The 24,602-nt window shown below is 36.4% G+C and overlaps 7 protein-coding genes and 1 pseudogene across 7 annotated transcripts; 2 read left to right on the plus strand and 6 right to left on the minus strand.

The window, feature by feature from the left end:
• The first annotated feature begins 690 nt into the window (after positions 1-690).
• Positions 691-2,409, plus strand: LOC106399043 (auxin-responsive protein IAA27). The gene is made up of 5 exons (XM_013839548.3): positions 691-1,222; positions 1,311-1,570; positions 1,643-1,784; positions 1,895-1,956; positions 2,111-2,409. Exons 1-5 carry the CDS (start codon positions 852-854, stop codon positions 2,146-2,148), a joined length of 873 nt encoding a protein of 290 aa, XP_013695002.2. The 5' UTR covers positions 691-851; the 3' UTR covers positions 2,149-2,409.
• Positions 2,410-2,570: 161 nt separating this feature from the next.
• Positions 2,571-4,123, minus strand: LOC106441068. Its single transcript, XM_013882848.3, has 3 exons — positions 4,036-4,123; positions 2,992-3,604; positions 2,571-2,912 (listed from the first exon to the last, which is right to left on the minus strand). The coding sequence occupies exons 2-3, from the start codon at positions 3,602-3,604 to the stop codon at positions 2,785-2,787; spliced, it is 741 nt and encodes a 246-aa protein (XP_013738302.2). The 5' UTR covers positions 4,036-4,123; the 3' UTR covers positions 2,571-2,784.
• A 135-nt stretch (positions 4,124-4,258) lies between these two features.
• Positions 4,259-8,203, minus strand: LOC106398700 (polyprotein of EF-Ts, chloroplastic). The gene is made up of 7 exons (XM_048781621.1): positions 8,015-8,203; positions 6,498-7,854; positions 6,045-6,407; positions 5,685-5,980; positions 5,184-5,602; positions 4,784-5,108; positions 4,259-4,712 (listed from the first exon to the last, which is right to left on the minus strand). Exons 2-7 carry the CDS (start codon positions 7,852-7,854, stop codon positions 4,428-4,430), a joined length of 3,045 nt encoding a protein of 1,014 aa, XP_048637578.1. The 5' UTR covers positions 8,015-8,203; the 3' UTR covers positions 4,259-4,427.
• A 288-nt stretch (positions 8,204-8,491) lies between these two features.
• On the minus strand, positions 8,492-11,106 carry LOC106398818 (aspartate--tRNA ligase 1, cytoplasmic-like). The gene is made up of 9 exons (XM_048781633.1): positions 11,081-11,106; positions 10,411-10,914; positions 10,224-10,334; positions 10,036-10,149; positions 9,637-9,927; positions 9,390-9,554; positions 9,100-9,295; positions 8,900-9,014; positions 8,492-8,811 (listed from the first exon to the last, which is right to left on the minus strand). The coding sequence occupies exons 2-9, from the start codon at positions 10,894-10,896 to the stop codon at positions 8,685-8,687; spliced, it is 1,605 nt and encodes a 534-aa protein (XP_048637590.1). The 5' UTR covers positions 10,897-10,914; positions 11,081-11,106; the 3' UTR covers positions 8,492-8,684.
• Positions 11,107-15,166: 4,060 nt separating this feature from the next.
• On the plus strand, positions 15,167-17,179 carry LOC106372520 (annotated as a pseudogene).
• Positions 17,180-17,399: 220 nt separating this feature from the next.
• On the minus strand, positions 17,400-19,844 carry LOC106398620 (26S proteasome regulatory subunit 4 homolog A). The gene is made up of 6 exons (XM_013839170.3): positions 19,291-19,844; positions 18,964-19,209; positions 18,228-18,397; positions 17,929-18,145; positions 17,701-17,841; positions 17,400-17,612 (listed from the first exon to the last, which is right to left on the minus strand). Exons 1-6 carry the CDS (start codon positions 19,762-19,764, stop codon positions 17,529-17,531), a joined length of 1,332 nt encoding a protein of 443 aa, XP_013694624.1. The 5' UTR covers positions 19,765-19,844; the 3' UTR covers positions 17,400-17,528.
• Positions 19,845-20,422: 578 nt separating this feature from the next.
• Positions 20,423-21,766, minus strand: LOC125610005 (S-protein homolog 21-like). The gene is made up of 2 exons (XM_048781649.1): positions 21,479-21,766; positions 20,423-21,364 (listed from the first exon to the last, which is right to left on the minus strand). The coding sequence occupies exons 1-2, from the start codon at positions 21,728-21,730 to the stop codon at positions 21,140-21,142; spliced, it is 477 nt and encodes a 158-aa protein (XP_048637606.1). The 5' UTR covers positions 21,731-21,766; the 3' UTR covers positions 20,423-21,139.
• A 1,538-nt stretch (positions 21,767-23,304) lies between these two features.
• On the minus strand, positions 23,305-24,470 carry LOC111200025 (S-protein homolog 21). Its single transcript, XM_022690706.2, has 2 exons — positions 23,924-24,470; positions 23,305-23,850 (listed from the first exon to the last, which is right to left on the minus strand). The coding sequence occupies exons 1-2, from the start codon at positions 24,170-24,172 to the stop codon at positions 23,614-23,616; spliced, it is 486 nt and encodes a 161-aa protein (XP_022546427.1). The 5' UTR covers positions 24,173-24,470; the 3' UTR covers positions 23,305-23,613.
• Positions 24,471-24,602: the final 132 nt, after the last annotated feature.

A 24,602-nucleotide genomic window follows, 5' to 3' on the forward strand; every position in this document is an offset into this window, starting at 1 on the left:
AAAACTTTTCGAGATTCTCTTCTCTCCCTCATCCTCAAGTCTCATCATCTTCATTGCAATTATTGGCGATTTAGTAAATCTCTATACCATTAGTGAACGGGTAACATTACTAATACATTACGATTTAGAAACATCATATGTAAAGTTTCATTTTTTTAAATAAAATGATATTGCAGTGAAAAAAAAGTTACATACTTGTACTCATTTCAATCAAATTCACAAAAGTCATGAACTCTATTATAAGTTGATTTTATAATTAACTGACTAAACATAATTATCGGTGCAATCATCAAGACGGATTACATTACGAACGCGTATTTTAGCTGCTAAATCATATGCATGGTAGCATAACATGCGCCTCCAAGAGAAAGCAAATACTAGTTTTTAAATAAAATAAAATAAGAAAATGGAGAAAGAGAGAGACAAGGGCAGAATCGGAAAGCTAACAGGACGCTTTCTGTGACCTGTCGGGGAGTAGATGTCTATACATATGTAACGTGTATATATAGATTCATACATGTATATACAATTTGCCAAATACAGTACTACCATTTTTTCTTAATTCAATGTCAGTACTCTATTTTAAGGTTAATCTAATGTATAGTGATTTGTGTTTAAACCCCAAAGAGGAAATAATTTACTTATTGATTATAAAAAATATTTATTTAAGTATATTTATTTAAATAAATAAATAAAGAAGAGAAAGCTCTTGCTTTTGTTTATCACACAAGTTTTTAATTTTTCCTCTTCTTCATCTCATCTCTCTCTCTCTCTCGCACAGAAAGTGTTTTACTGTTTTCTCTAAATCACTATATGCTTCAACAGTTACTCCACATTCATCATACTTGAGAATGTCTGAATCCGTAGCAGCAGAGCATGATTACATAGGTTTGTCCATGGAAGCATCACAAATGTCTGACAACAAAACCAAAACCAGAGACAACAACAACAACAAAAACGACGACGTTCTGAATTTCAAAGCAACCGAGTTAAGACTCGGTTTACCCGGTTCTGAGTCACCGGAGCGAGTTGACCAGCGGTTCTTGCCTCTCAAGAGCTCATGTCCAGTGTCAGGTGCCAAAAGGGTGTTTTCCGACGCCATTAACGGGTCTACCAAATGGGTCTTCTCTCCTGGATCCGCTACTGATGTCAAAGACATTAAACCGGCAGTTCCGGTTAAGGAGAAGAAGAGCTCTGCTGCAGCAGCACCTCCAGCTTCCAAGTAAGATATATAAAAAAAAAAAAGCTCTCTCCTTTCTACTCAGACATCTCTGTTTTAGAGCTTTAATGATGTTTCTTTGTTGGAGCAGGGCACAAGTTGTGGGTTGGCCACCGATTAGATCATTCAGGAAGAACACAATGGCTTCTTCTCAATCTCAGAAACAAGGTGGTGGTGATAATAATAACTCAGAGACTGATGGAGAAGCAAAGTCTGGAGCTGAGCCTTGCTTGTATGTTAAAGTGAGCATGGAAGGTGCTCCTTACTTGAGGAAAATCGATCTCAAGACTTACAAGAGCTACGTTGAGCTCTCTTCTGCTCTTGAGGAGATGTTCAGCTGCTTCACTATTGGTATAGTTTCTAACTCTCTTTCATTGAAGATGATAATACATGTGTGTGAGTGAGTTGTTTCATTTTCTACAGGTCAGTTTGGGTCTCACGGAGGGTGTGGCCGAGATGGGTTAAACGAGAGTCGCTTGACCGATCTCTTGCGTGGTTCTGAGTATGTTGTTACCTATGAAGACAAAGACAGTGACTGGATGTTGGTTGGTGATGTCCCTTGGGAGTAAGTCTTTGATTTTGCTCAATTTTAGAAACCACTAAGATCAATCAACAACTTAAGCTTAACCAAAGAAGATAGATCAGTGAAACTCTTTACTGTCTTTTTCTCTGCAGAATGTTTATATGCTCCTGCAAGAAGCTGAGGATCATGAAGAGCTCTGAGGCTATAGGCTTAGGTTAGTCTTCCTTCTCTACTCTTGTTCTACGCCGATCACCTGCTCCTTAAACTTTTCTTAGTGAGGAATAGCTCAGAAAGGATACCACTTGGTCCCTTCCGAGCTCTTGAAACACTAAGAACTGTCCCTAACACAAATCTTGTTTGTTTTGCAGCTCCAAGGGTGATGGAGAAATGCAGAAGCCGGAACTAGTAAATGTGATGATAAAATGATATGGAAGAAAGAAAAAGATGTTATTAAGAAATGTAATAGCCATTTTGTTTTCTAAGTATTCTCAGTGTGTTTTGTGTGCTTAAGAGTGATGATGTTTGATCTTTCTTGAAACAGCCTCTACTAAGTTCTAATAAGGCCTCTCCCTATGTCTCCAATCCATCAAATGGGTTTTGTGTATGTGTGTTTTTGCTAAGTAAGACTTCATAACTCATATGTATAAAAAGTTTGTTAGTGTGTAAACCAGATGCAGTTTTTAAACTTCATATCGATGTAATCTCTCTCTGGTTTGGTCCCGGCTAACCAAACGATTATATCTAAAATTCGCAGTGAAACAGAAGTTCGAACATTCTCTAGTTCAGAGTTTACGTTAAAGTGATATCTCATTTGATTGAACTAGTGGATTCAAACGAAGTGATACGGATCATACTATTACTAAACATGTACAAAGGGATTAAAACACTCACACCACAGTTTCATATTAAATGTATTTGATCTAATATATATTACAGAACCTAATCCTCAGTTCCCTCTCTTTAAACCTCTATGTACCAAACTGGAAACTGGAAAGGCTTACAGGACTTGTAGAGTAACTCACGATATGCTTCCTCATGTCTCTCAATTCTTCTGGAAGTTCCAGCTTCTCTTGCTAAGGCCGTTCACTAACCAGCCAAAGTCGAGTAGATTTTGCCCGTATTGTATCTTCACGAGGTAGCTTCTGTAAGGTATCAGTATGTTCTTGAGACCTGAGAGCATTCAAGATAGATAGTTTCATCAAACGAAAGACATTTCTGGTTTCTAACAACCTATGACTTATATAGTTACCTGTTATGCACATTGTCTTGTAGAAGTGAGCTACTTGCGCATCACCCCTAGTAACAACGCGCTTGTTCGACTCCAAACACTCAAGAAACGCCACGTCGGCTTTCAGCAACTCAGCCTGGTCATGTGTATCATAACCAATATCATGGCAATAACAGCAATGGTCCAACCAATCAATAGGCCTCTGATCCCAAATCGGCGAACCCCCATCTTTCCCACTAGACCAATTCGGTCCACAGTAATGCCCGTACCTCGGAAAAAGCTGAGAAAGAAACGCTCTCGGCCCTGTGTGCCACGGAACCTTCGACACGTAGGGTCTAAACCGATGGACAGTAGTCACAGTGTTAACTCTAGATGACCTGCGAGACACGGCATGCCTTTTTAACCCTCTGTTTATAGTAGTGGGTTTCTGCTGCTTCCCATCACGTGAGGTTGCAGCCCAAGGAAACACAGAACCAAGGGAGAAAGTCCATATCTTTATGCCGAACAAGCTTTGCCCTTGATCATCTTGCTGTTCAAGGAGAGAAGTGGTGGATGTCACGGTTTCTACCATGGTTACATCTTTCTTCGAGCTGTTGCTGTTAAACCAGGGGATGCTCGGTAACCCAAAGTTCATCTGTAAAAACAACACACAGCAGTACATACAATGACTTCAGAAACCAAGTATCAACTCTGTCATCACTATGAATATAATCATGTTTGAGTAATTAAAAAAAAACAAGACTTTGTTTCTGAAACTTCTTAGAAACCGACCTTTTTTGTGTAATGATCAAGACAAGAAGACAAGTTTTAATTTTTTTCAGACATAGGTTAGTAGTGTAAGAAAAGGAATAAACTTTGGTCTGTGTAGTAAGACGCGAGTGTTTGGGAATTCAAGTTTTTGAATTTCATGATAATGCAAAGAGAGCAGTTTTAATGGATGATGATGATGAACAAGTCGAGATCTCAATAAACATTTAAAATTTACTAAACCTAAATTACATTAGATTAAGATCTCCAAAATGGAAATAGAATCAGACTGATTGAATCAAGATGAAATTCACGAACCTGAACAGGAAATTTTACAGAGACGCTACGAGAAGAAGACAGCTTTTCCGTTTTCCTTCACAAGTTTTATCTAACCCTTTAATTTATTCATCAGAAACTTTAATGGGCCGAAAACTTTAGTGGGCCGACGTTATAGCCCATATGGGAACTAGATTATCACAAAAAAGTCTGAAGTCTGAACTAGATCATCACAAGGTAGTGTGTAAAATGTGTTGTAGACAAATGAAAAACAATCTCATATTTTCATGAATCAAAAAAGTTTACAGATTTTTGATTAAAAACTCTAATCAAAAGGTGAATACTGAATGATTTTTGTCTACAAAACGAAAGAGGGAAGACTTTGCTTTAAACTCATGTGACAAAAGAGAACTCCCTTATACATTTTTCCTCCTTCAGTTGTCTTCTCCAAGGGTAAACTTCACAAACCTCCTGACCTTGATGTTTTCACCAAGAGTAGCCACCGTTTGCTTCACAAGATCCTTGACCAGAACGCTATCATCTTTAATGAAAGGCTGCTCAAGCAATGCCATTTCTCCAAGCCTCTTTGAGATCCTTCCTTCAACAATCTTCTCCTTTATGTTCTCTGGTTTCGACTCTAGATCCTCTCTTTGCATCTCTATCTCCTTTTCCTTCTGCTTTATCTCCTCTGGAATGTCCTCGATGGACACATATTGCACCTGCGTGTGTACACGTTTCATGTCAGAGACCACCACCAAGCTATTGTTTTCAGATGAGAAATGTTCTTTACCTGTGGATTAGCCACTGCTTGCATTGCAAGATCATCAACCAGTTCCTTGAACTTCTCGCTTCTTCCAACGAAATCAGTCTCGCAGTTCACTTCTATCAGAACTCCAATGCGAGCATCGTGGATGTATGATCCGATTCTACCTTCAGCTGCAAGCCTGCTTGACTTCTTATCAGCTGTTGAAAGACCTTTCTTCCTGAGATACTCTTGCGCTTTCTCAAGATCTCCTCCTGTCTCCGCCAACGCCTTCTTGCAATCCATCATCCCTGCTCCTGTTTCTTCACGCAGCTGCTTCACAAGACCAGCTGAAACCACTGCAGTTGGTGGACTGCAAACGCCATTTTCAAAATAGTTTAAGTCTCTAACGAACATAATCAAGAAGAGAGTATAAATATCATTTCACCTTGGAACAGCTTCCTTGGGCAACTCTTCAGCCTTTGGCTGTTCTTTCTCTGGTTCGGCTTTTGGTTTAGCTGCGGTTTGAGCAGCAACCTCAGCAGCAAAGTCCTGACTCTTCTTCTCGAGGCCTTCTCCGAGAGTGTACCTAATGAATCTCTTCACCTTGATGTTCTCTCCAATGGTTGCAATCCTCTGCTTCACGAGATCCTTCACTATCACCTTATCGTCTTTAATGTATGGTTGCTCCAGCAATGCAAGTGCGTCTACCCTCTTCTTTATCCGACCTTCCACTATCTTCTCCCTTATCTGCTCCGGTTTCGACAGAAGATCTTCCTTTTGCATCTCTATCTCCTTTTCCTTCTTCACAATTTCTTCGGAAACATCTTCAGGTACAAGGTACTCCACTTGAGGGCACGCAGCCACCTATGTAACAAGTCAATTAATGTTCTCAGTGATAGCAAAAGCGAAGAAAATGTTGTTAGCTAGAATCTTTGGAGTTACTTACCTGCATAGCCAGATCATCAACCAGTTCCTTGAAGATGTCACCGCGTGAGACGAAGTCCGTCTCACAGTTAACCTCCAAGAGGACACCGATTCTGCTGTCGTGGATATAGGAACCGATTCTTCCCTCGGCTGTGGCTCTGCTGGCTTTCTTGTCTGCGCTCGCTAGTCCCTTCTTGCGGAGGTACTCTTGAGCTTTCACCATGTCGCCTTCGCTCTCCAAGAGAGCGTTCTTGCAGTCCATCATTCCTGCTCCTGTTTCTTCTCTGAGCTGCTTCACTAAGGCCGGTGAAATGCCAGCTGCAACAGATAGAAGTTTCTCATTAGATCATGAAGCAGAGATCTAAAGAAGCTAAAGAAATACCTTTGATGCCAGTTTCCTCAGAAGAAGCTTCTGTGACTACTGCGGCAGGAGTCTCAGCTTCAGCAACAGGTACTTCGGACACTTTCTCAACGTCTTCAGTTGCTACAGCTTCTGGAGATGAAACTTCATCAGGTACAGTTTCAGCCACAGGTACTTCAGCCACCACTTCCTCCTTCTTCTCAACGTCTTCACTTGCTACAGCTTCTGAAGATGGAACTTCATCAGGTACAGCTTCAGCAACAGGTACTTCAGCCACCACTTCCTCCTTCTTCTCAACGTCTTCACTTACCACAGCCTCTGGAGATGAAACTTCATCAGTGGCTGAACTTTGAGGAATAGAGTTCTCAGAAACTTCCTCTTCACCTGGTAACGAGTAGAATAAACGGATCAATGATATTAAACATTAAAACCAATTAACTGATTTAGTACTAGTAAAAAGGCAACTCAACCTACTTTTGGTTTCTGGAACTGGAGGAACATCTGGCGTTTCCTCAACCTTTTCCACCTCCTCAACTTCAGCTGCTGCAGCAAGTGTTTCCGTTTGCTCTTCTGTCTCCTCTTCAGCTTTGGTCTCTATCACTTCTTCTTCCTCTACCTTGGGAGTTTCTGATGAAACAACCTCTTCACTTGTTTCTTCAGATGATACAGATAAAGACTCATCAACTTTCTCAGAGGTGATAGCTTCTTCTGATTCCTTCACAGGCTCCACTGGCTTCTCAGCTTCTTCCTCCCTCTTATCAAGAAACGCAGCAATCTCCTCGTTCTTACGGAAAGCAAGCACAAACGGATTCGTCGCAGTATGCACAACCCCTTGACTGAGCGTCTCATCAAACTTACCATCATCCTCCTCTTTCATCGTCAAAGTAACACGTCCCCTCGCTATCCTCAACACACGAACCTTAACCTCTTGTCCAGCTTGCAACGAAGACCCACCACCCATCATCATACTCCCAATCCCATCATCTGCTTCCTCATTAGTAGGCAGAAACCCTTCTTCACCTTCACCAATCGTAATAAACGCACCCGACCTCGTTACATTCTTCACCGTCCCATCCAGCATCTGCCCTTTCACATACTTTGAGCTGAAGCCATCTTCCTTCTTCTGTCCCCCTCTTTTCCCTCCGGGCCTCGGCTTACTATCACCACCACCACCACCACCACCGGACTGGCGTTTAGGAGGATCGTCATTGGAACGCATAGTGAGAGAGATACGTTTGGACTCAATATCAGCTTCCACAAGCCTCACTTTCACCTCTTGCCCAACGGAGACAACACTCGCAACATCTTTAACAAATGTGTCACTCAGTTGAGAGACATGGACTAATCCATCAGTGAAAGCACCAAAATCGATGAACGCACCAAAGGGCTGGATGGCTCTTACTTTGCCAGTGAAGGTAGCACCAGCAACAAGCTCCTCGTTCTTAACCGCAGGCATCTCGCTCTTCCTTCCAGGTCTTGCTGTTCCCCTTGACTGAGTAGGAGCAGCAGGAGCAGCTTCTTCTGACTTGTCATTTGCATCGGTTTCTGCAACAGGTGGAGAGTCTTGTCCCTCTACAGCCGCCGCGACAACATCAGTCTCTGTGGTGGCTCTAGTACGATGAGGATGCAGCACAAAGTGTCTTCCATGAGTAGGAAACAGTTTAAGCGAAGTGGAAAGAGGAAGGACGAGTCTTTGAGTTGATGGTGGTATCTGTTTGCCAGCTTTGCGCGAGAAGCAACATTTGATGGAGCAATCATTCTTCTTTACAGTGAAAGCTGCTCCGGGAACGAGCCATGGTTTGCTGATAGAGGAAGGAGTAACCGTAGCCATCTAAAAAAAACATAAAGCATTCATTACCCAGTATCAAAAGCTCCATCGAACAAACACAGAGACTAACTAAACAATTGACAATTCATATCTCCAGACCAGTAAAGTGGAATATGATTGCAGAAACTAAACCCATTTGATTACAAGTAAGAAAAGGAGCTACCTTTTACTTGGCCTTGCCTTGCTCTGAGAAAACTCTCTCCCAGAAAGCGATAAAATCGCTGGCTTTCGCTGATAAGCTTTAGAAGAGAAACGAGGGAAGTGGTGAGAGGCTTTAAAGCCTTATCTCGTTTTGTCTGTCTCTTCAAAGATTACATACCAGATGATTGTCTTTATCTCTCTCTCCTCGGCACCAATCAGCTCAAACTCCAGCCTGACTCGATTGTGGGCTTTAGTCTAAGGCCCATTGTGTTACTAAAATTAAGCCCATAAAGTTTCTGAAGCTTGAGTGTTTGACTGAAACTGCTAAATTTTCTGAGCCTGTGATTGGTGAGGGACCAGACGACTATTCAACTTTTTTTTTTTACTGTAGCTTGTTTTTTCATTACCAATAATTATAAACATATGGTAAGATCATTCGTTTGATCAAAAAAAAAAAATGGTAAAAGATCGTTCATCAGGAAGAAACAAGATTTGCAAAAGGATGAATATGTTTGTATTACCAATAATCTAATCTTTCTTTTACAAAAAAGTCCATATTGTCCTCAATTCATGCAAAAACACTACGAATTGTCAATGATCTTCAATGAGAAAATATCAGCAATTATCAAAGATAAGATAGATATTAAGGGAGCAAGGCTTTGAGAGACACGAGGGAAAGAGCGATGATGATATTAGGGAGCAAGCCTTTTTGGGTCACGAGGGAATAGAGAAGTTTTGCGGATGTTATCGAGGGCACATAAGAGCATTACCACACGCTCCAGCCCCACTCCAAATCCACCGTGAGGTGGTGCACCATACCTGTAAACATGCAGCCACTTGTCAACTCAACTCAACTCAACTCATAGTATGTGGATATGTAGTAGTAGATCGATCAGTTTGTGGTTACCTGAATGCATCGATGTATGTGGATATTGTCATGACATCAATGCCGCATTCTCTTGCACGCTTCTCCAAGAGTTCTGGGTCATGGATACGTTGAGCTCCTGACATGATCTCCTCTCCTATAAGAAAGAAACCTCAAATTTAGTGTATTATTATTTAATCAAGTGTACAAGTAACATAATTGGGTGACAAATTAACTCGCACCTCTGATGAAGACATCGAATGAGTTGCTGTAGTTAGAATCGTCTTCACATGGCATCGTGTAGAACGGTCTGACAGCCGATGGATAGCGATGCAGCATGTAGAACTCTGTCTTGTACTTTTCCAGAACAAGCTGGCCCAGTTTCCTCTCAGATTCTGTATTTAAATCACCAAGAGGATCAACCTCCTCGCCAGCTTCCTGTCAACATGACCCAATTATTAGTATTATTATTATTATTCATACTCTTAACTCATCAAGTTGAATGCAAAAAAAAAAAATAATCCAGTCATACCTTAAGCATTTGAATCCCTTCTGCAAAGGTTAGTCTCAATGTTTGCGGAAGAAACTTCAAAGATTGAAATGGGTATTGCTTTCTGACAGATTCAAGTTCCTTTGGGCACCTTTCTTCTATTTTTGTGAATATGAACGGAAACAAGTCCCCCACAAGATCCATAATCTGCACAAAACAGGAAGTATTATTAGAGAGATTGAAATATTATTAATATTTTTTAACACTTAGCGCACAGTCATAAACACACCTCAGAGTAGTGCATTCGTATCTCCATCTCCACATCAAGACCCACGAATTCACACAGGTGTCTATGAGTGAAAGAGTCTTCAGCTCTGAAAACAGGACCAACCTCAAAGACGCGACGCATGTCACCACATATCGCCATCTGCTTATGAAGCTGAGGAGACTGAGCCAGACAAGCAGGCTGCCCTTTGTAGTCCAACCTAAATACAGCCGAACCTCCTTCACTACTGCCAGCGATCAATTTCGGTGTGTGGATTTCAAGAAACCCCTTGGATAGTAAGAATTCTCTGAACGCCTACACAAACAATTAAAAATCATGCATGCAAGGAACGTATTAGGATTAAGTAACACATGTATAATAATGACAAATCCTATCCTAAAACTAGCTATAATCAGGGCTTACAATTTGGACATGGCACTGAATACGGAAGGTGGCTTGATTAGCCGGTGTTCTGAGGTCAAGAGGCCTATTATTCAAACGCGTGTCCTGAAGGACACGAGCAGCTGGTTTGCCATCCTGCAACAACCAATCAGATATTAAAAAAGCACATTAGGAGCTCTCCAATTCTTAAAAACATTATTATTCTCTACCTTGACAGATTTTTCAATATCTGCTTCACTTCGAGCAGCATCCTCCACAACAAGTGGTAAATTTAGCGAGGATCTGCTGAGGCAGTACATTTTTGTGACATGTATTTCAACCTGCAACATTATTATCGAGATGAGTTAATAATGTCACACTATTCGAATCAAAAGGAAAAGGAAACAAGAAGCAAACCTGCTGAGTGGTTCCTGTGAGAGGCTTCTTAGGGAGAGAGACGACACCGATAAGCTCAACAACGGATTCATGACTCAGCTGCCTGACAAATTTAAACATGCTTGTACCAACTCGGGCCTCCTCCACGACGCATTGAACACTGGATACACTTTGCCTCAAGATGACAAACAATTTTTTACCGACTAAGCGATGATTGTGCACTCGACCTCTGATGGAAACCTCTGACCCCACAATCTCTTCAACCAAGTTGCTCACATCAGTGAGCTCTTTTCCTTCAACAGCCTCTCTCCAGCATCTACCTGCAGCCGACTTAGGAGTCACGTCACCGTAGTTGCTGGAAAACGATTCATCCTCCTCCTCCAGAGGAAGAGAAGATGATGATGATGTGGCTTCTTCTCGTTCATGTTTACGGGACAACTTCTCCAGTTTAGCGGCTCTCTTCTTTGCTGCTTTCTTGCTCATCTTCTCTTCGTTGGATGACGACATGATGCCTCCTTGGAAACCCTACACATTATATATTCCCCCCCCCCATTCACTCACCAGAAAGATGACTTAAACCCTACTTTCTTGGTAATTCAAAATTTTCAATTAACTAATATAAAAAATCTGAATTTGGATAATATAAAAAAAAGACAAATATGAACAAGGGAGAGAGAGAGAGAGATCGTACGGCGAGGATGGAGAAGCGCGACTGAGAAATAAATAGGTTTAGGGATTTTTCTGTGTGATCTATATACTAAAGGTCAAGTAGCCTAGTTAATTAAATAATGACATGTGAAATTTTTTACAAAATAATAAATAAATAAAAAGAACTGAAAAGAAAAAATAGCAAAGGCAAAACAAGTTCCATAATTTTTGTTTAGCATAAGAGGGAAGTTAAAATTTTCAAATTACTAACTTTTTATAACTTCCTCATCACAAAGACAAAATATCCATTGCTTTCGCAAGTTTTACGTTATGTCAACTGTCAGACTTTTAACGTAACCAACACAACAAGCTGGAAGAATGAAGATTTCCAATTCATGGTGTTCAAAGAAAAAAAAAGATTCCCAATTCAAAAAAATATAAGAAAAACGAAGAATACAACAGCAACATCAAAAGGCAAAACACAATCTGTCAGCAATGGTAAATGATCTTAATTACACTATTAAAGATGAACATCATTAAAATAAAATAAAAATAGTTTAAAATAATAAAAACAAAAGAAAAAAAATAGAAAAGAACGATGCAAGAAACATGTTTCACAGTTATCTGTAGATTTACATAATCTATACTATTAAAGCAGAATCCTTCTTAGGATTATGCCCCTGATTTTTCCAATTAATTTCAAAAAATTTCATTACTTTTTTCAATTGTTTTTAATAGTTTTCAGAAATTAAAAGCCCAACATTGCTTCTGTCCAACTAAACAAAACAACCCAATAATTTAAAAACTTAAAGTCAAAGAAGCCCAATAGTGTTTTTCTTTAAAAACAATTATAAGTCAATTTAAATACATGATTATTATTTAATATTTGTGTAATTATAATTTAAAATTTATGCATTATTTAAAAATATGTAGAATGAAAAACGTAATGTCTACTACATTTTTCATATAATATTTAATTAATAAGTTAAAATTGTAAATAAATAACCTTAGCAAATATATAATCACAATATGATTAAATTTATTGAGTAGAAGTTTACCATTTTAAAATCTTTTAACTAATTAATTAGTACACAAATTTATTATTATATAATAAAAAAATAATGAAGACAAGATTATAAAAAATTACTATAACCAAATATAAAATCTATTAAAATATAGATTAGACAAATATTTATTAATTTAAATAAAATTTTAAAAAGAGATGATTCCGCGCTTTGAAAGCGCGGGTCAAAACCTAGTTACTAGATAAAATCAAAAAAAAAAATTTACTTCACCTCGCCGTCCGTTATTCTTTCAACACCTCCACGATCACCATTTAGTTTTTACGTCCTATATTCTAATATTTATAAGATTATTCCATTACTCCACAATTCAAAAGATCTCTCTTTTGTTTTTCATCTTTCTTCTTCATTTTTCATTTTGTGCTCGAGTGTAGCAAATTTTTTTATACAAATGTCTTGCCTATATTCATATTTATTTGTTTCCTTCTCAGTTTAACAATTTTAGTGCTCTCTAATTATTTCTACATGATTCAGGTTGAAGATGGTACTTAAGTATTCTCCTATTTCGAAAACTTAATTCTTCAAAGAAGAAGAAAAAGAAAATTCAAAACTTTGTAAGCAACTTAGGTAACAGTAAGTATGTCTTAATTTACTATATACAAATTGATTATTTACAGATTTTTGCTTTTTTTTTATAACTGAACATATTCAACTATTTTCAGTAAAAAGAATAAACATATTCAACTATTTTTTTTCAAATCTGTTTATGAAAGTTGACTATTTTATACATGTTTTCTTTGTTATCATTGAAGTTCCAGGTTGTTGATGACTGCAGAGGAAAAGAAAAACGATGGAGTAGAATCTAAAAGTGCAAGTTCAAACAAAATATCCAGAAATGTATTTTTTTTTACTTGGCCTTTTATCTTTGTCCTGAATCTCAGATATTAAACTATTCAATATATACTTTCAATACAAATTTAATGTTTTCATAATTTTTTTTCCTACTAATATTATATTTAAATAAATATGTTTACTCCAAAAGTATATTGTTAAAGATTTATTTAAAAAACAAATATAGTAAAAGTGATTGGATTAGATGTAGTAAATTTTACTATATTTAATTTTTCTATAAAATTGTTATCTATGTTCGTAAAAAAAAAAAATTGTTTTAACCCTTCTAAATATGTTGTTTGAATACAACACTTCTAATATTACGTTACCATTTTATCTAAATCCAGAATATTTAACTAAAATAATGTTTATTTTTGATTAATGGAACGTTAGAATTTTATAAAGAAAATAATTAAAATGTAAATTATATTTTATTTTAAAGCAGTATTATAATATGTACTTCTATGTGTTAGCATATTCTTATTTTTATAGTATTATAAAAAAATTTAAAAAATCTAACCAATTACACAAGTTTTAAATTACTCATATAGATTTACTTCTATAAAATTTACTTCAATTACACCTAACCAATTATACAAGTTATTTTAAAAAAAATCGAAGCTTATCTTCTATAAACATGCACAATATCCTTCAATCTTTCGTTATATAACATAAAATATTTGTGACTATAAATTTTGCCTTTCTAATATTTATAGATTAAAAGTTTTAATCTCTATTTAGTCCGCAGTTTATTTAAATGCTTGGCTTGGTTTCCTATTTATTTACTTGAATTTAAATTCTTCGATTGATTTCCTATTTATTTACTTGAATTATATAACTTTTGAATAATCGAATCGCTAAATTAATGAAAATAACTTACTAATTTAATTGATTTCTTTCGCTAATTTAAATTTGACCGTAATTTATGCAATAGCCAAAAAATAGAAAACTGATATATGCAAACGCATTTTGATTTCGATTAATATAGGAAAGTTACTTTAAATTTATTTAAATTCACATGGCTAATTAAAAAGCACACATGAAATTTGAGGGATTTACTTGAGAAACATTATTAAACAAGTTTAAAAAAAAAATCTAACCAATTACACAAGTTGTAAATTATTATTATAGATTTACTTTCATAAAATTTACTCCAATTACACCTAACCAATTACACAAGTTAAAAAAATCAAAACTTATCTTTTATAAACATGCACAATGTCTTTCAATCTTTCATTATATAACATGAAATATTTGTGATTATAACTTTTACCTTTCTAATATTTATAGATTAAAAATTAATCTCTATTTAATCTATTCACTCCGCGCATGGCGCGGATACCACCTAGTTTTTATAGAAACAAGCTTTAAAAAACATGTATGTTATATATATTTTTCAAAACTACATCATAGAAATTGTTTCGGTACTTCTAAGTTTATGTATTAATGTTTACCTAGGTTAAGAAAATATATAAATAAAATAATAATTTATTTTGATAGTCATTTTATGATCAAATAGTTTAGAAGACATTAAAATTAACAGGTGCGTAGAACCAAGGATAATACTAGTTATCAAATAGGATAATACTATGTTATTATCAATAGAGCATAATAAAGAGTTGTCTTTATTTCGGTGGCTCCTACTGAAATAATAAAAAGAGAATGATAATCGCTTTCAACTCACTGTGAAGCGTATTGTTTTTACATTAATATGAAAATTATATCCTCTAAGACTCATTTATTTGAGAACCAAATCTGAAGTTTTTATATAAAAAATTTTAATCATCGCAAAATAAATGTGTTAATTTATTTTAGATCTTTAGTAGTGTATATATATTTTTTATTTGTTTTGTTGGTTCATATTGTTTATAACTCTTTGTCTCGAAGATTTAATAATACAATCTAGCTAAAAAAAGACACTAGGACTAACGTTATGTATTTGATTTTTTTATGTTCGTGGTTCCACTCTCCACTTGATTGGTTTAACATAAACCACATCATCAATGTGTACATCATTTTCTTACTCAATACAAATTAATCTATGTATTTGTTTTCTCTTTTTCTACACCATTATTGTCATAATTTAATAGTTGAATTATTCAACGACGACTATTCAACATTTTTGAAACTAAGCTTATGAGTCCTATTGGCTTATTGTTCTGATCAATAATTATAAACATATGGTAAAGATCATTCATCAGGAAGAGACAAGATTTGCAAAAGGATGGATATGTTTGTACTAGTGATTCTTCTTCTTCTGATATTTTCCAACAAAGCAGTTTCTCAGAGTGAAGAAGGAGAGTTTGGCTTCAACGGTTACTTATACAACAGCTATGGAATTGCCAATCTTGACTCCAATGGCTTATTAACGCTCACAAACTCGACCAGCTACAAATCTGGTCAAGTTTTCTACAACTTACCAGTCCGGTTCAAGAACTCAAAAAATGGTACAGTGTCTTCCTTCTCCACCACCTTTGTTTTCGCTATAGTCCCAATATTCCAAGGCCATGGGATGACTTTTGTCATCTGTCCCACTAAAGGCTTGCCCTACAGCTCATCAGCACAACATCTAGGCCTCTTTAACTTGACCAACAATGGAGATCCCTTAAATCATATTGTAGCAGTTGAGTTTGATACCTTCCAAAACCAAGAGTTTGGTGACATAGATAGTAACCATGTCGGCATCGACATCAATAGCTTGCAATCAGAGATAGCTTCCACAGCAGGTTACTATAAAGAAGACGGTACTTTCAAAAACATGTCTCTTGCAAACCGTAAGCCGATACAAGCATGGGTTGAATATGATTCATCAAGGAAACAGCTTAACGTCACGCTCCATCCTCCTCATCTCCCTAAGCCAAAGATCCCATTGATTTCTCTAACCAAAGATCTGTCACCGTATCTCCTTGAGTCTATGTACGTTGGCTTCACTTCATCCAACGGCATGCTTCGTTCATCTCAATATGTTCTAGGCTGGACATTCAAGCTCAATGGGGAAGCTTCGAACCTAGATATATCCCGTCTTCCAAAACTTCCTGATGACGACAATCAAGAAAATGGTCTGAAAAGGATCTTGGCCATTAGTTTGAGCTTAACGGGTTTCACTGTCCTCGTCTTCTTGGCCATAAGTCTTACCCTTTTCTTGAAAAGGAAGAAGTTAATGGAAGTTCTCGAGGACTGGGAGGTTCAGTTTGGTCCGCATAGGTTTGCTTACAAGGATCTTTACGTTGCCACAAAGGGTTTCAAGAACAGCGAGCTTCTTGGTAAAGGAGGGTTCGGAAAAGTTTACAAAGGTACATTGCTGACGTCGAAGATAGATATCGCAGTGAAGAAAGTTTCACATGATTCAAGACAAGGGATGAGAGAGTTCGTAGCCGAGATCGCCACCATTGGGCGTCTCAGACATGCTAATCTAGTTCGGCTTCTTGGTTACTGTAGACGCAAGGGGGAACTTTATTTGGTCTACGACTGTATGCCAAAGGGGAGTCTTGATAAGTTTCTATACAACAAACAAGAACAGAGTCTTTCTTGGTCACAAAGGTTTAAGGTTATCAAAGACGTAGCTTCTGGTCTTTGCTATTTGCACCAGCAATGGGTTCAAGTTATCATCCACAGGGACATTAAACCAGCGAACATTCTTCTTGATGAATCTATGAACGCAAAGCTTGGTGACTTTGGTCTTGCCAAGCTCTGTGATCACGGTATTGATCCGCAAACCTCTAACGTGGCGGGTACGTTTGGATACATCTCACCGGAACTTTCAAGAACGGGGAAGGCAAGCACAAGCTCTGATGTATTCGCGTTTGGAGTGTTGATGTTGGAGATAGCTTGCGGCCGAAGACCCGTCTTGCAACGAGCATCTTCGCCGAGCCAGATGGTTCTTACGGATTGGGTGCTAGATTGTTGGGAAGATGACATATTGCAAGTGGTTGATGAGAGGTTAAAAACATGATGATAATACGTACCTCGAGGAGCAAATAACAATGGTTCTGAAGCTTGGCTTGCTCTGTTCGCATCCGGTTGCTGCCATTAGACCGAGCATGTCTAGCGTTGTCCAGTTCTTGGACGGTGGTGTGGCTCAGCTACCTCCTAACTTGTTTGACATTGTGAAAGCTCGAGAAATCGTTGGAGGCACTGAAGCCTTTGGTGAAGCAGCTAAGTCTCTTTCGCAGCCTAGTTCGGTCGCCATGGTGACGTTTACGGAACCTTTTACCTCACATGGTCGCTAAAACATCAAACTCGCAGAATCACACTCTTTCTTCATGTCACAGTTGTGTTTGAAAACTATTGTGCAACTCTACTCTTGTCCGAGTGTTTTTTCTACGAGAATGTCTTTTTAGTGTGTGTTTCAGTCATTTTAAGGGTCGTTGTAATAAAGGTGAGTTTTGATTAGATCAGATTTTTCGTCTTGTTTTCAACTGGGCAAAGGTTAAATCCGAGATTGCAAAATGTAAATGAAAACGAATTGTTATTTTGAAGGAAATCAGGTGACATCAACTCAAACAAACCCGAAAGATCCTAAGCAGAAGCAAATGTATCATAAGCAAAAGTGTAGAGGAGGATGATGATATGATGATTTTACATGTAAAGGCCTTCAGGGACGCCTTCTTTCTTCTTGAACATAACCTTTTCCTTGGCTTTCTTGAAATCCGGATGCGTCACCTGAACAGATCACACATCAAACATTAGAGTTCGTGACTACTAATTTCCCAAGGTGTGTGGGCTGAACCAAATGATTTAGACTCTTTACCTTCATACGACGCTCCCTGAGCGCAAGCAGACCAGCCTCAGTGCAAATAGCTTTGATATCAGCTCCTGAGAACTCGTCTTTTGTCATCACAAACTCTTCCAAGTTTACATCTTCCGACAGAGTCATCTTCGATGTGTGTATCTATTTTAAACAACGACACACGAGCTCAATGAACAAAGAAACTTTTGAACAAGCGGTTGAGTATGATTTCTCAGCTTAAGTAATTACCTGGAAGATGCGTCTTCTCGTTTTGATATCTGGAAGTGGGAACTCGATCTTCCTATCAATACGTCCAGGTCGAAGAAGTGCTGGGTCAAGACTCTCGATTCTGTTTGTAGCAAGGATGACTTTAACATCTCCTCTTGAATCAAACCCATCAAGCTGGTTCAGAAGTTCCAACATAGTTCTTTGGATCTCACGCTCACCTCCTGAGTTAGCATCATACCTGTTTCATTTCAAGCTTTAGTCAGTTCCTATCTCTGAAGAACAATAGGTTATATCAAGTTAGTTGTGTTAGTTTGACTCACCGCTTGGTACCGACAGCATCAATCTCGTCAATGAAGACGATTGATGGTGAAAGGTCATCAGCAACTCTGAAAAGCTCCCTCACAAGCTTGGGACCATCTCCCAGATACTTCTGAATCAGTTCACTACCAACAACTCTCAAGAAAGTAGCTGATGTAGAGTTCGCCACCGCCTGAAATAAAAACAAAGATAACAAGCACAACAAAGGTTTAGTCAACAAAGTAGCTTAATCCCACATTGTTCAAAAGTAAAGTATGTACATGCACGAAACAAAAACTAAGCCACCAAATTGCAGCAGTTCCATGTATGTGAAACGAGAAAAAAAACATTCTGGCTATGATTTAGTTTCTGTAATTCAGGTAACAAGCACAACAAAGGTTTAGCCTTTTTCAAATATGTTTTTCAAGAAGAACTCTGTTGCAATCAGACTATAGATTCATCAAAACAAGTCACTGAATGTAAATGAAATTTTAAACAAGAAACTAAGCTTCACTCCTAACAGATACTAGTACTTGTTAGATTAAAGGTATAAAGGTAAACCCTTCGCAAGTCAATGAATATAAATGAAATTTTAAACAAGAAACTAAGCTATACTACTAACAGGAAGAACTATGTTGCAACTACATTGCGACTTGCGAGTGACTCTAGATTCATGTGTACAAGTCACTATATGGACATGAAACCTTAAATAAGAAACTAATCTATACTCCTAACAGATTGAAGGTAGAAAGTTCAAACCTTAGCAAGCAGAGTCTTCCCAGTTCCTGGCTCACCATACAAAATCACACCCTTGGGCGGCTTAATCCCAATATCCTCATACAACTCAGGATGAGTCAAAGGCAACTCAACAGCCTCCTTAATCTCCTGAATCTGAGCTTCTAACCCTCCAATATCAGCATACGACTCCAAAGGCGCCTTCTCAACTTTCATCACAGACACCATCGGATCCACTTCATCTTGCAGTATCCCAACAACAGACAGAACCTAAACCACAACAAAAACCCCCAATTAAAACCACATCTCATCAAAAGATCCAATCTTTTCAAAACCCTAATCTCACAATACCTTATTATGCATCAAGATCGAGCAACCAGGCTCGAGCTGATCTTTATCAACGAAGGACAAGATCCCAACGTAATACTCAGGCCCCACGGAAGACGAAACGATTGCGTGATTCTCATCTATCAGCTCCTCGAGGTTCCCGACGCTCATCGGCGTCCCACGAAGATCATCGACCTTAGATCTATCTTCCTCGGCCTTCTCCTCCTGAGGCTTCAGCCTCTCCTGATTCGCCACGAATTCTTCCTCCATCAGGAGGTAATCCTTGATCCGCTCCATCTTCAGCAGCCTGAGCTTGCACTTGGTGGAAGGCGTCACCGTCGGGAGCCGCGCCGCCGCCTCGGGTCCTTTTTGGCGACGCTGCTTCCTCCCGACGCGGGACGGTGGCGCCGCCGGCTCGAACTTCTTCTCTTTCTTGTCGCCGCCATCGGGCTTCTTGTCTCCTTGGCGATTCAAACCTCCGGATGGTCCTTGACCCATGATTGCTTCTTCTCCGAGAGAGCTTTTTGCCTTTTGTGTTTCTTCTCTTTGTACTGTGAGATTCTTGGCTTTGGGAAGAAGATATCTTTTTTATCTTATTATTTTTTTAATAATTAATAATCAGAATTTGGGCCTATATATGTATGAGGCCCAAAATCGAATCGAGCTTAACTGTGCTACGTAAAATAAGGCCCATAAAATTTGAAGTTACCCTTCCGAAGCGTAACCAAACCTAAAGAGACCACCATGAAGTTTACTACGTAAACTGAAAACCATTTAATAAATCTTTATTATTGTTTATTGTTTTTTCTTTTGAACTAATTTTTGTGTATTGTTTATTGTTGTTACATGCAGTGGCGGACCTACATACAAGAAAGGGGGTGCAATTGACACATGTTAAATATAAAATTTAGGTTTGTAAACCTGTATTTGTAATGGATCTTAGCTCTGTTGGTTATATTTAGGGCTGAGTATCATTACTCGTTACTCACCTTAAACTTGCTACTTGACTCGTACCCGCTATGAAAATTCAAGTACTCGGTGTTGTTAAGGCAAGTAACAAGTCGACAATTTTTATTACTTCCAAGATCAAGTCAAGTATCAAGTATCATTATTATTTTTAGTATTTGACTCATTACGCTTCGTTACTTGCCCTACTACTTGTTATTTGTTACATGATCTATTAGTTACTTGTTTATATTTGTCTTTTTTTTTACTTGCATTTAGGATTCGACACAAATACTCATTACTCTTTTTATACTTGTTACTTGTTTCGTATTCATCTTGATTTTTAAATAATCGTTGTCTTCTAGTCAAACATTACATAAAGAAGACAGATAAAAAATATATATATCCATATTTCGATATAAACATTGTATAATTTTCACGATAACAAAAATGTCTTCTCTAAACATGTAACATGTAATAACAAGTCATATAACTAAATTTTCAAGTAGAATAAATAAAACAAATTTTATGTCTATTTCTAATAGAGTATTATTTAGTAAGTAATTCTTAAATATTCCGAAAAACTCGTAAATAATTCATAAATACTCGTAAATAGTAAGTAACAGAGCAATGCAAGTAACTTGCAAGTAATTTATTTTTGATCAAGTACTTGAAATATCAAGTACTTGTTTTTAACAAGGCAAGTACAAGTCAAAAGTTTCATTACTCGTACAAGACAAATCAAGTCGCAAGTACACGCAAAATAGCAAGTAACCGCTTGTGCCTAGCCCTAGTTATATTTTCTTTTATTTGTTTTAGTTGGGCCTATGACCCAGGTAAAAAAGTTTCCTGGATCCGCCACTGGTTACATGATAATAGTAATACAAAGATAATATATGGTACTATATATATTTATAGATCACTGAACTCATTCATATTCACTCGCAGGTGCACCCACTCGAGTGTTTCTTGAGGGAGCATCCCATTTATAGATGAAGTATTCTCCGTGAAATTGCTTGTTGAGGACATAGACTCCCTCTTCTTTTGCGATCCACCTACATACATTAGGGTCCATTCCAGTACACGTACCATCTATAAAATCTTTGTCCGGAAGAAACGCATTAAAAACCACATGGTGTTTGTAATTTGGTCCCTGCATGCAGAAACATAAGATATAAATTAATCTGATATATTTTAATTTCTACTTCAGGCAAATATATATTACATATATTGAAAATGTATAAAACCTTAAATATGCATATTTCACCTGCCATAGATTACACCAATACAGAGTCTTTAGGTTGATAGTAAACTTAAATTGAAAATTTTCGCCGATATTAAGATAAGTAATCGGAAAATCATGACTTCCGCTCTTGCAATGAACCTTGAGTTTCTTGTTAAACCCTAGCTGGTTTACAATTTCAATATTGAATTTTCTGAAGAGGGGAGGCATCAAATAAGAGTTTATAGAATCAACAGAAAGGAGGACAAGGAAAAAACATAGTATATATTTTCCCATCTTATTTTTTTTCTATCAGACGTATAATAAATGTTTGTACCGAGTACCACAATAAATCTATTACCATGTAAAATATATATACAAAAAAACGTACGACTAAATTTGTCCATACATTAAATATTTTGTTGATCAAAGTCCAGACATTAAATACTTTTACTCTATTTTATTGCATTTATGAATCATTCAATTAAAAAGCAAGTCTTTTTTTACTACATTTAAAAAGCAAGTTTATATGGTATTAGACCATCTCAATCCCTCTTTATATTTTACTTTAAAATGGAGTAATGAAACACAAAATAAAAACACTACTCTATAAATGGAGTAATTGAGTAATATTTTATTTTTGTTCATTACTCTATTTTAGATTAAAATATAGAGTAAAATAGGAAATGTCCTTAATATGCATACACATATTTGAACTAATTGGTTATTGTTATTCCATTAGTTTCTTTACTATAGAAATAGGCTGTAACTTTTTTGTTTTGACTTTAATTCATTTGCTATAGATTTATTTTAAAAGATATTCAAAGCATTTAATAAAATCTAGAAAATATGATTTTCATAGCTAATATATTTTATTTTCTAACTTTTTGGTTGTAGATTTTTTCTCAAGCCTAAAACATGATTGTTTTAATAAAATGCTTTACAAAATGGCTGTCCAAGATATTTACAACCCTTCACAATCACCCCTATACTTGTCTAAACAAATAGAAAATGGTATTAGTGTGCGGTTGTTTGACTGGTAATTTTTATTGATCAGTAAAATATTTCCTGATTTGGGATTTATTCGGATATACTTTCTAGACTTTTCTGGAAAATCGTTTTCGAACTTTACTTCCTATGTGGTGTTGTTCTGTTCTATTAAAAAAATTAACCAAATAGTGATAGATTAGTGATAATCTTTTAGAGTTTGGTATGTATCCACGTCAATTTTGAGTTTCATTTTTCTTAGAAATTAAATTATCACTACTTAATTAATATGAGTTTAGGTTTCAGCCCAAATGGTTAACATGATGGACCGTAACAAATGACCGGTTCACCCTTAACATTAGTCAGAATCATAAAATATTCTAAACTCGAATTATGCTATATGGTACGTTTTTGAAATAGTCCACTCTGTAATATTAAATGTGTTATTTCCTCGACCGGCCGGATCAACCAATAGAACATATCAAAAAAAAATCTGTAATTTTTTATTTCTTATTTGCAAGTTTCTGTAATGCTATTTTATATAAATAAATAAAGTTAGTTGTTACAAAAAAAACTATGTAAAGGATCGATTTTCTACATCTTGGGATTTTGTTTAATAACATACTCGAACAGACTAAAGTAATTCGACAGTGAAACATCATCCCACTTGTAGTTTATATTTAAAAATGAAAACATGATTGATTAGAAACATATTTCGTCATAAACATATTTCTACCAATTAATCAACTATATTCCATCCGTTTAATTTTAATTATCGTTATAAGTTTATGCACATAGATTAAAAAACATATAATTTTGTATATTTTCAAAATAAAAACACTATTATCTATACATCTAATCATATTTCAACCAATAAAAAATAAAGTGGAGAATCTTATTAATAAATTTTGCATTGAAATTCTAAAACGACATTTATTTTAAAACAATTTTTTTTTACTACAATTAAATCGAAGTGAAGGGAGTATTAATATGTAACTCCTATAACATCAACTCTGATATTTGTAGCAGTTGTACTCTACCTCCCTACATAGAAGCGACAGCATAACTTATTTGATAATTGTAGATCTGGAATAAAAGTTATTTGATAATTTATCCAAAGCGACAGCATAACGGTTTCGATATTAAGAATTGACCACCCAAAAACAAGTTATCCACTTGTACGATATATATTTTTATACATGATCAAATTCATATTCACTCGCAGGTACAACCTCTGAAGTGTTTCTTGTGGGAGCATCCCATTTATACATGAAATATTCTCCATGAAATTTCTTGTTGAGGACATAGACTCCATCTTCCCTTGCGATCCACATACATACATTAGGGTGCATTCCAGTACATGTACCATCTATAAAATCTTTGTCCGGAAGAAACGCATCAAAAACCACGTGGTGTTTGTAATTTGGGCCCTGAAACATAATTATATATATTATGTAAGAGCTGCATTTACATATCTCGAGAAAATGTATAAACATCTTTCACCTGCCACAAATTGCACCAATATAGAGTAGTTAGGAGGATTGTAAATTTAAATTGAAAACTTTCGCCGATATTAAGATACGTAATCGGAAAATCATGACTTCCGCTCTTGCAATGAACCTTGAGTTTCTTGTTAAACCCTAACTTGTTTACGATTTCAACATTGAATTTTCTGAAAAGAGGAGGCATCAACGAGTTTATAGAATCAAAGGAAATGAGGATAACAAAAAAAATTAGTAAATATTTTCCCATTTTTTTCTCAGATGTATAACAGATGTTTTGTGACGAATATGACAATATATCTGTCACTCATATATATATACAAAAAATAAGAACGAATATATTTGTCCATCCATTAAATACTTTGACTGCGTTTTATATTTAATGTGATATACTTGCCTAGTTGGTTGTTTTTACCGGTTTGACTAGTAAAATAATTCCTGGTTTGGGATTTACTCCCGTAAACTCTGTAACCACAAAATATCAATATTCTAAGGTTCTAAGTGATGACCAAGAGAATGAGTGGAAATAGTAAATTCTTATCATTCCTTATAACTTATACCATTTATAAAGAATATTTGTTACCTATTATTTTTTTACATTCTTTAACATTTAAGGAATAATAGACTACAATTATTCTTTATCAAATTATGAGAAGAATAGATTTTCTTCTTATTTTATT

The sequence above is a fragment of the Brassica napus genome, chromosome A1 (assembly GCF_020379485.1).
Source record: "Brassica napus cultivar Da-Ae chromosome A1, Da-Ae, whole genome shotgun sequence".
NCBI lineage: Eukaryota > Viridiplantae > Streptophyta > Magnoliopsida > Brassicales > Brassicaceae > Brassica > Brassica napus.

Coding starts and splice junctions, on each gene's coding strand:
- LOC106398620 (XM_013839170.3), bottom strand. CDS start 19,764: ATGGGTCAAGGACCATCCGGAGGTTTGAATCGCCAAGGAGACAAGAAG. Junction 19,210..19,290: donor CGATCTTGATGCATAATAAG/GTATTGTGAGAT, acceptor GTTGTGGTTTAG/GTTCTGTCTGTTGTTGGGAT. Junction 17,842..17,928: donor CGAGAAGACGCATCTTCCAG/GTAATTACTTAA, acceptor TGTTTAAAATAG/ATACACACATCGAAGATGAC.
- LOC111200025 (XM_022690706.2), bottom strand. CDS start 24,172: ATGGGAAAATATTTACTAATTTTTTTTGTTATCCTCATTTCCTTTGAT. Junction 23,851..23,923: donor ATTGGTGCAATTTGTGGCAG/GTGAAAGATGTT, acceptor ATTATGTTTCAG/GGCCCAAATTACAAACACCA.
- LOC106398818 (XM_048781633.1), bottom strand. CDS start 10,896: ATGTCGTCATCCAACGAAGAGAAGATGAGCAAGAAAGCAGCAAAGAAG. Junction 10,335..10,410: donor TCACAGGAACCACTCAGCAG/GTTTGCTTCTTG, acceptor ATAATGTTGCAG/GTTGAAATACATGTCACAAA. Junction 10,150..10,223: donor ATATTGAAAAATCTGTCAAG/GTAGAGAATAAT, acceptor TGGTTGTTGCAG/GATGGCAAACCAGCTGCTCG.
- LOC125610005 (XM_048781649.1), bottom strand. CDS start 21,730: ATGGGAAAATATATACTATGTTTTTTCCTTGTCCTCCTTTCTGTTGAT. Junction 21,365..21,478: donor ATTGGTGTAATCTATGGCAG/GTGAAATATGCA, acceptor TTCTGCATGCAG/GGACCAAATTACAAACACCA.
- LOC106441068 (XM_013882848.3), bottom strand. CDS start 3,604: ATGAACTTTGGGTTACCGAGCATCCCCTGGTTTAACAGCAACAGCTCG. Junction 2,913..2,991: donor CAAGACAATGTGCATAACAG/GTAACTATATAA, acceptor GAATGCTCTCAG/GTCTCAAGAACATACTGATA.
- LOC106399043 (XM_013839548.3), top strand. CDS start 852: ATGTCTGAATCCGTAGCAGCAGAGCATGATTACATAGGTTTGTCCATG. Junction 1,223..1,310: donor GCAGCACCTCCAGCTTCCAA/GTAAGATATATA, acceptor TTGTTGGAGCAG/GGCACAAGTTGTGGGTTGGC. Junction 1,785..1,894: donor GTTGGTGATGTCCCTTGGGA/GTAAGTCTTTGA, acceptor TTTTCTCTGCAG/AATGTTTATATGCTCCTGCA.
- LOC106398700 (XM_048781621.1), bottom strand. CDS start 7,854: ATGGCTACGGTTACTCCTTCCTCTATCAGCAAACCATGGCTCGTTCCC. Junction 6,408..6,497: donor TCCAGTTCCAGAAACCAAAA/GTAGGTTGAGTT, acceptor ACTCGTTACCAG/GTGAAGAGGAAGTTTCTGAG. Junction 5,603..5,684: donor TTGATGATCTGGCTATGCAG/GTAAGTAACTCC, acceptor CTTGTTACATAG/GTGGCTGCGTGCCCTCAAGT.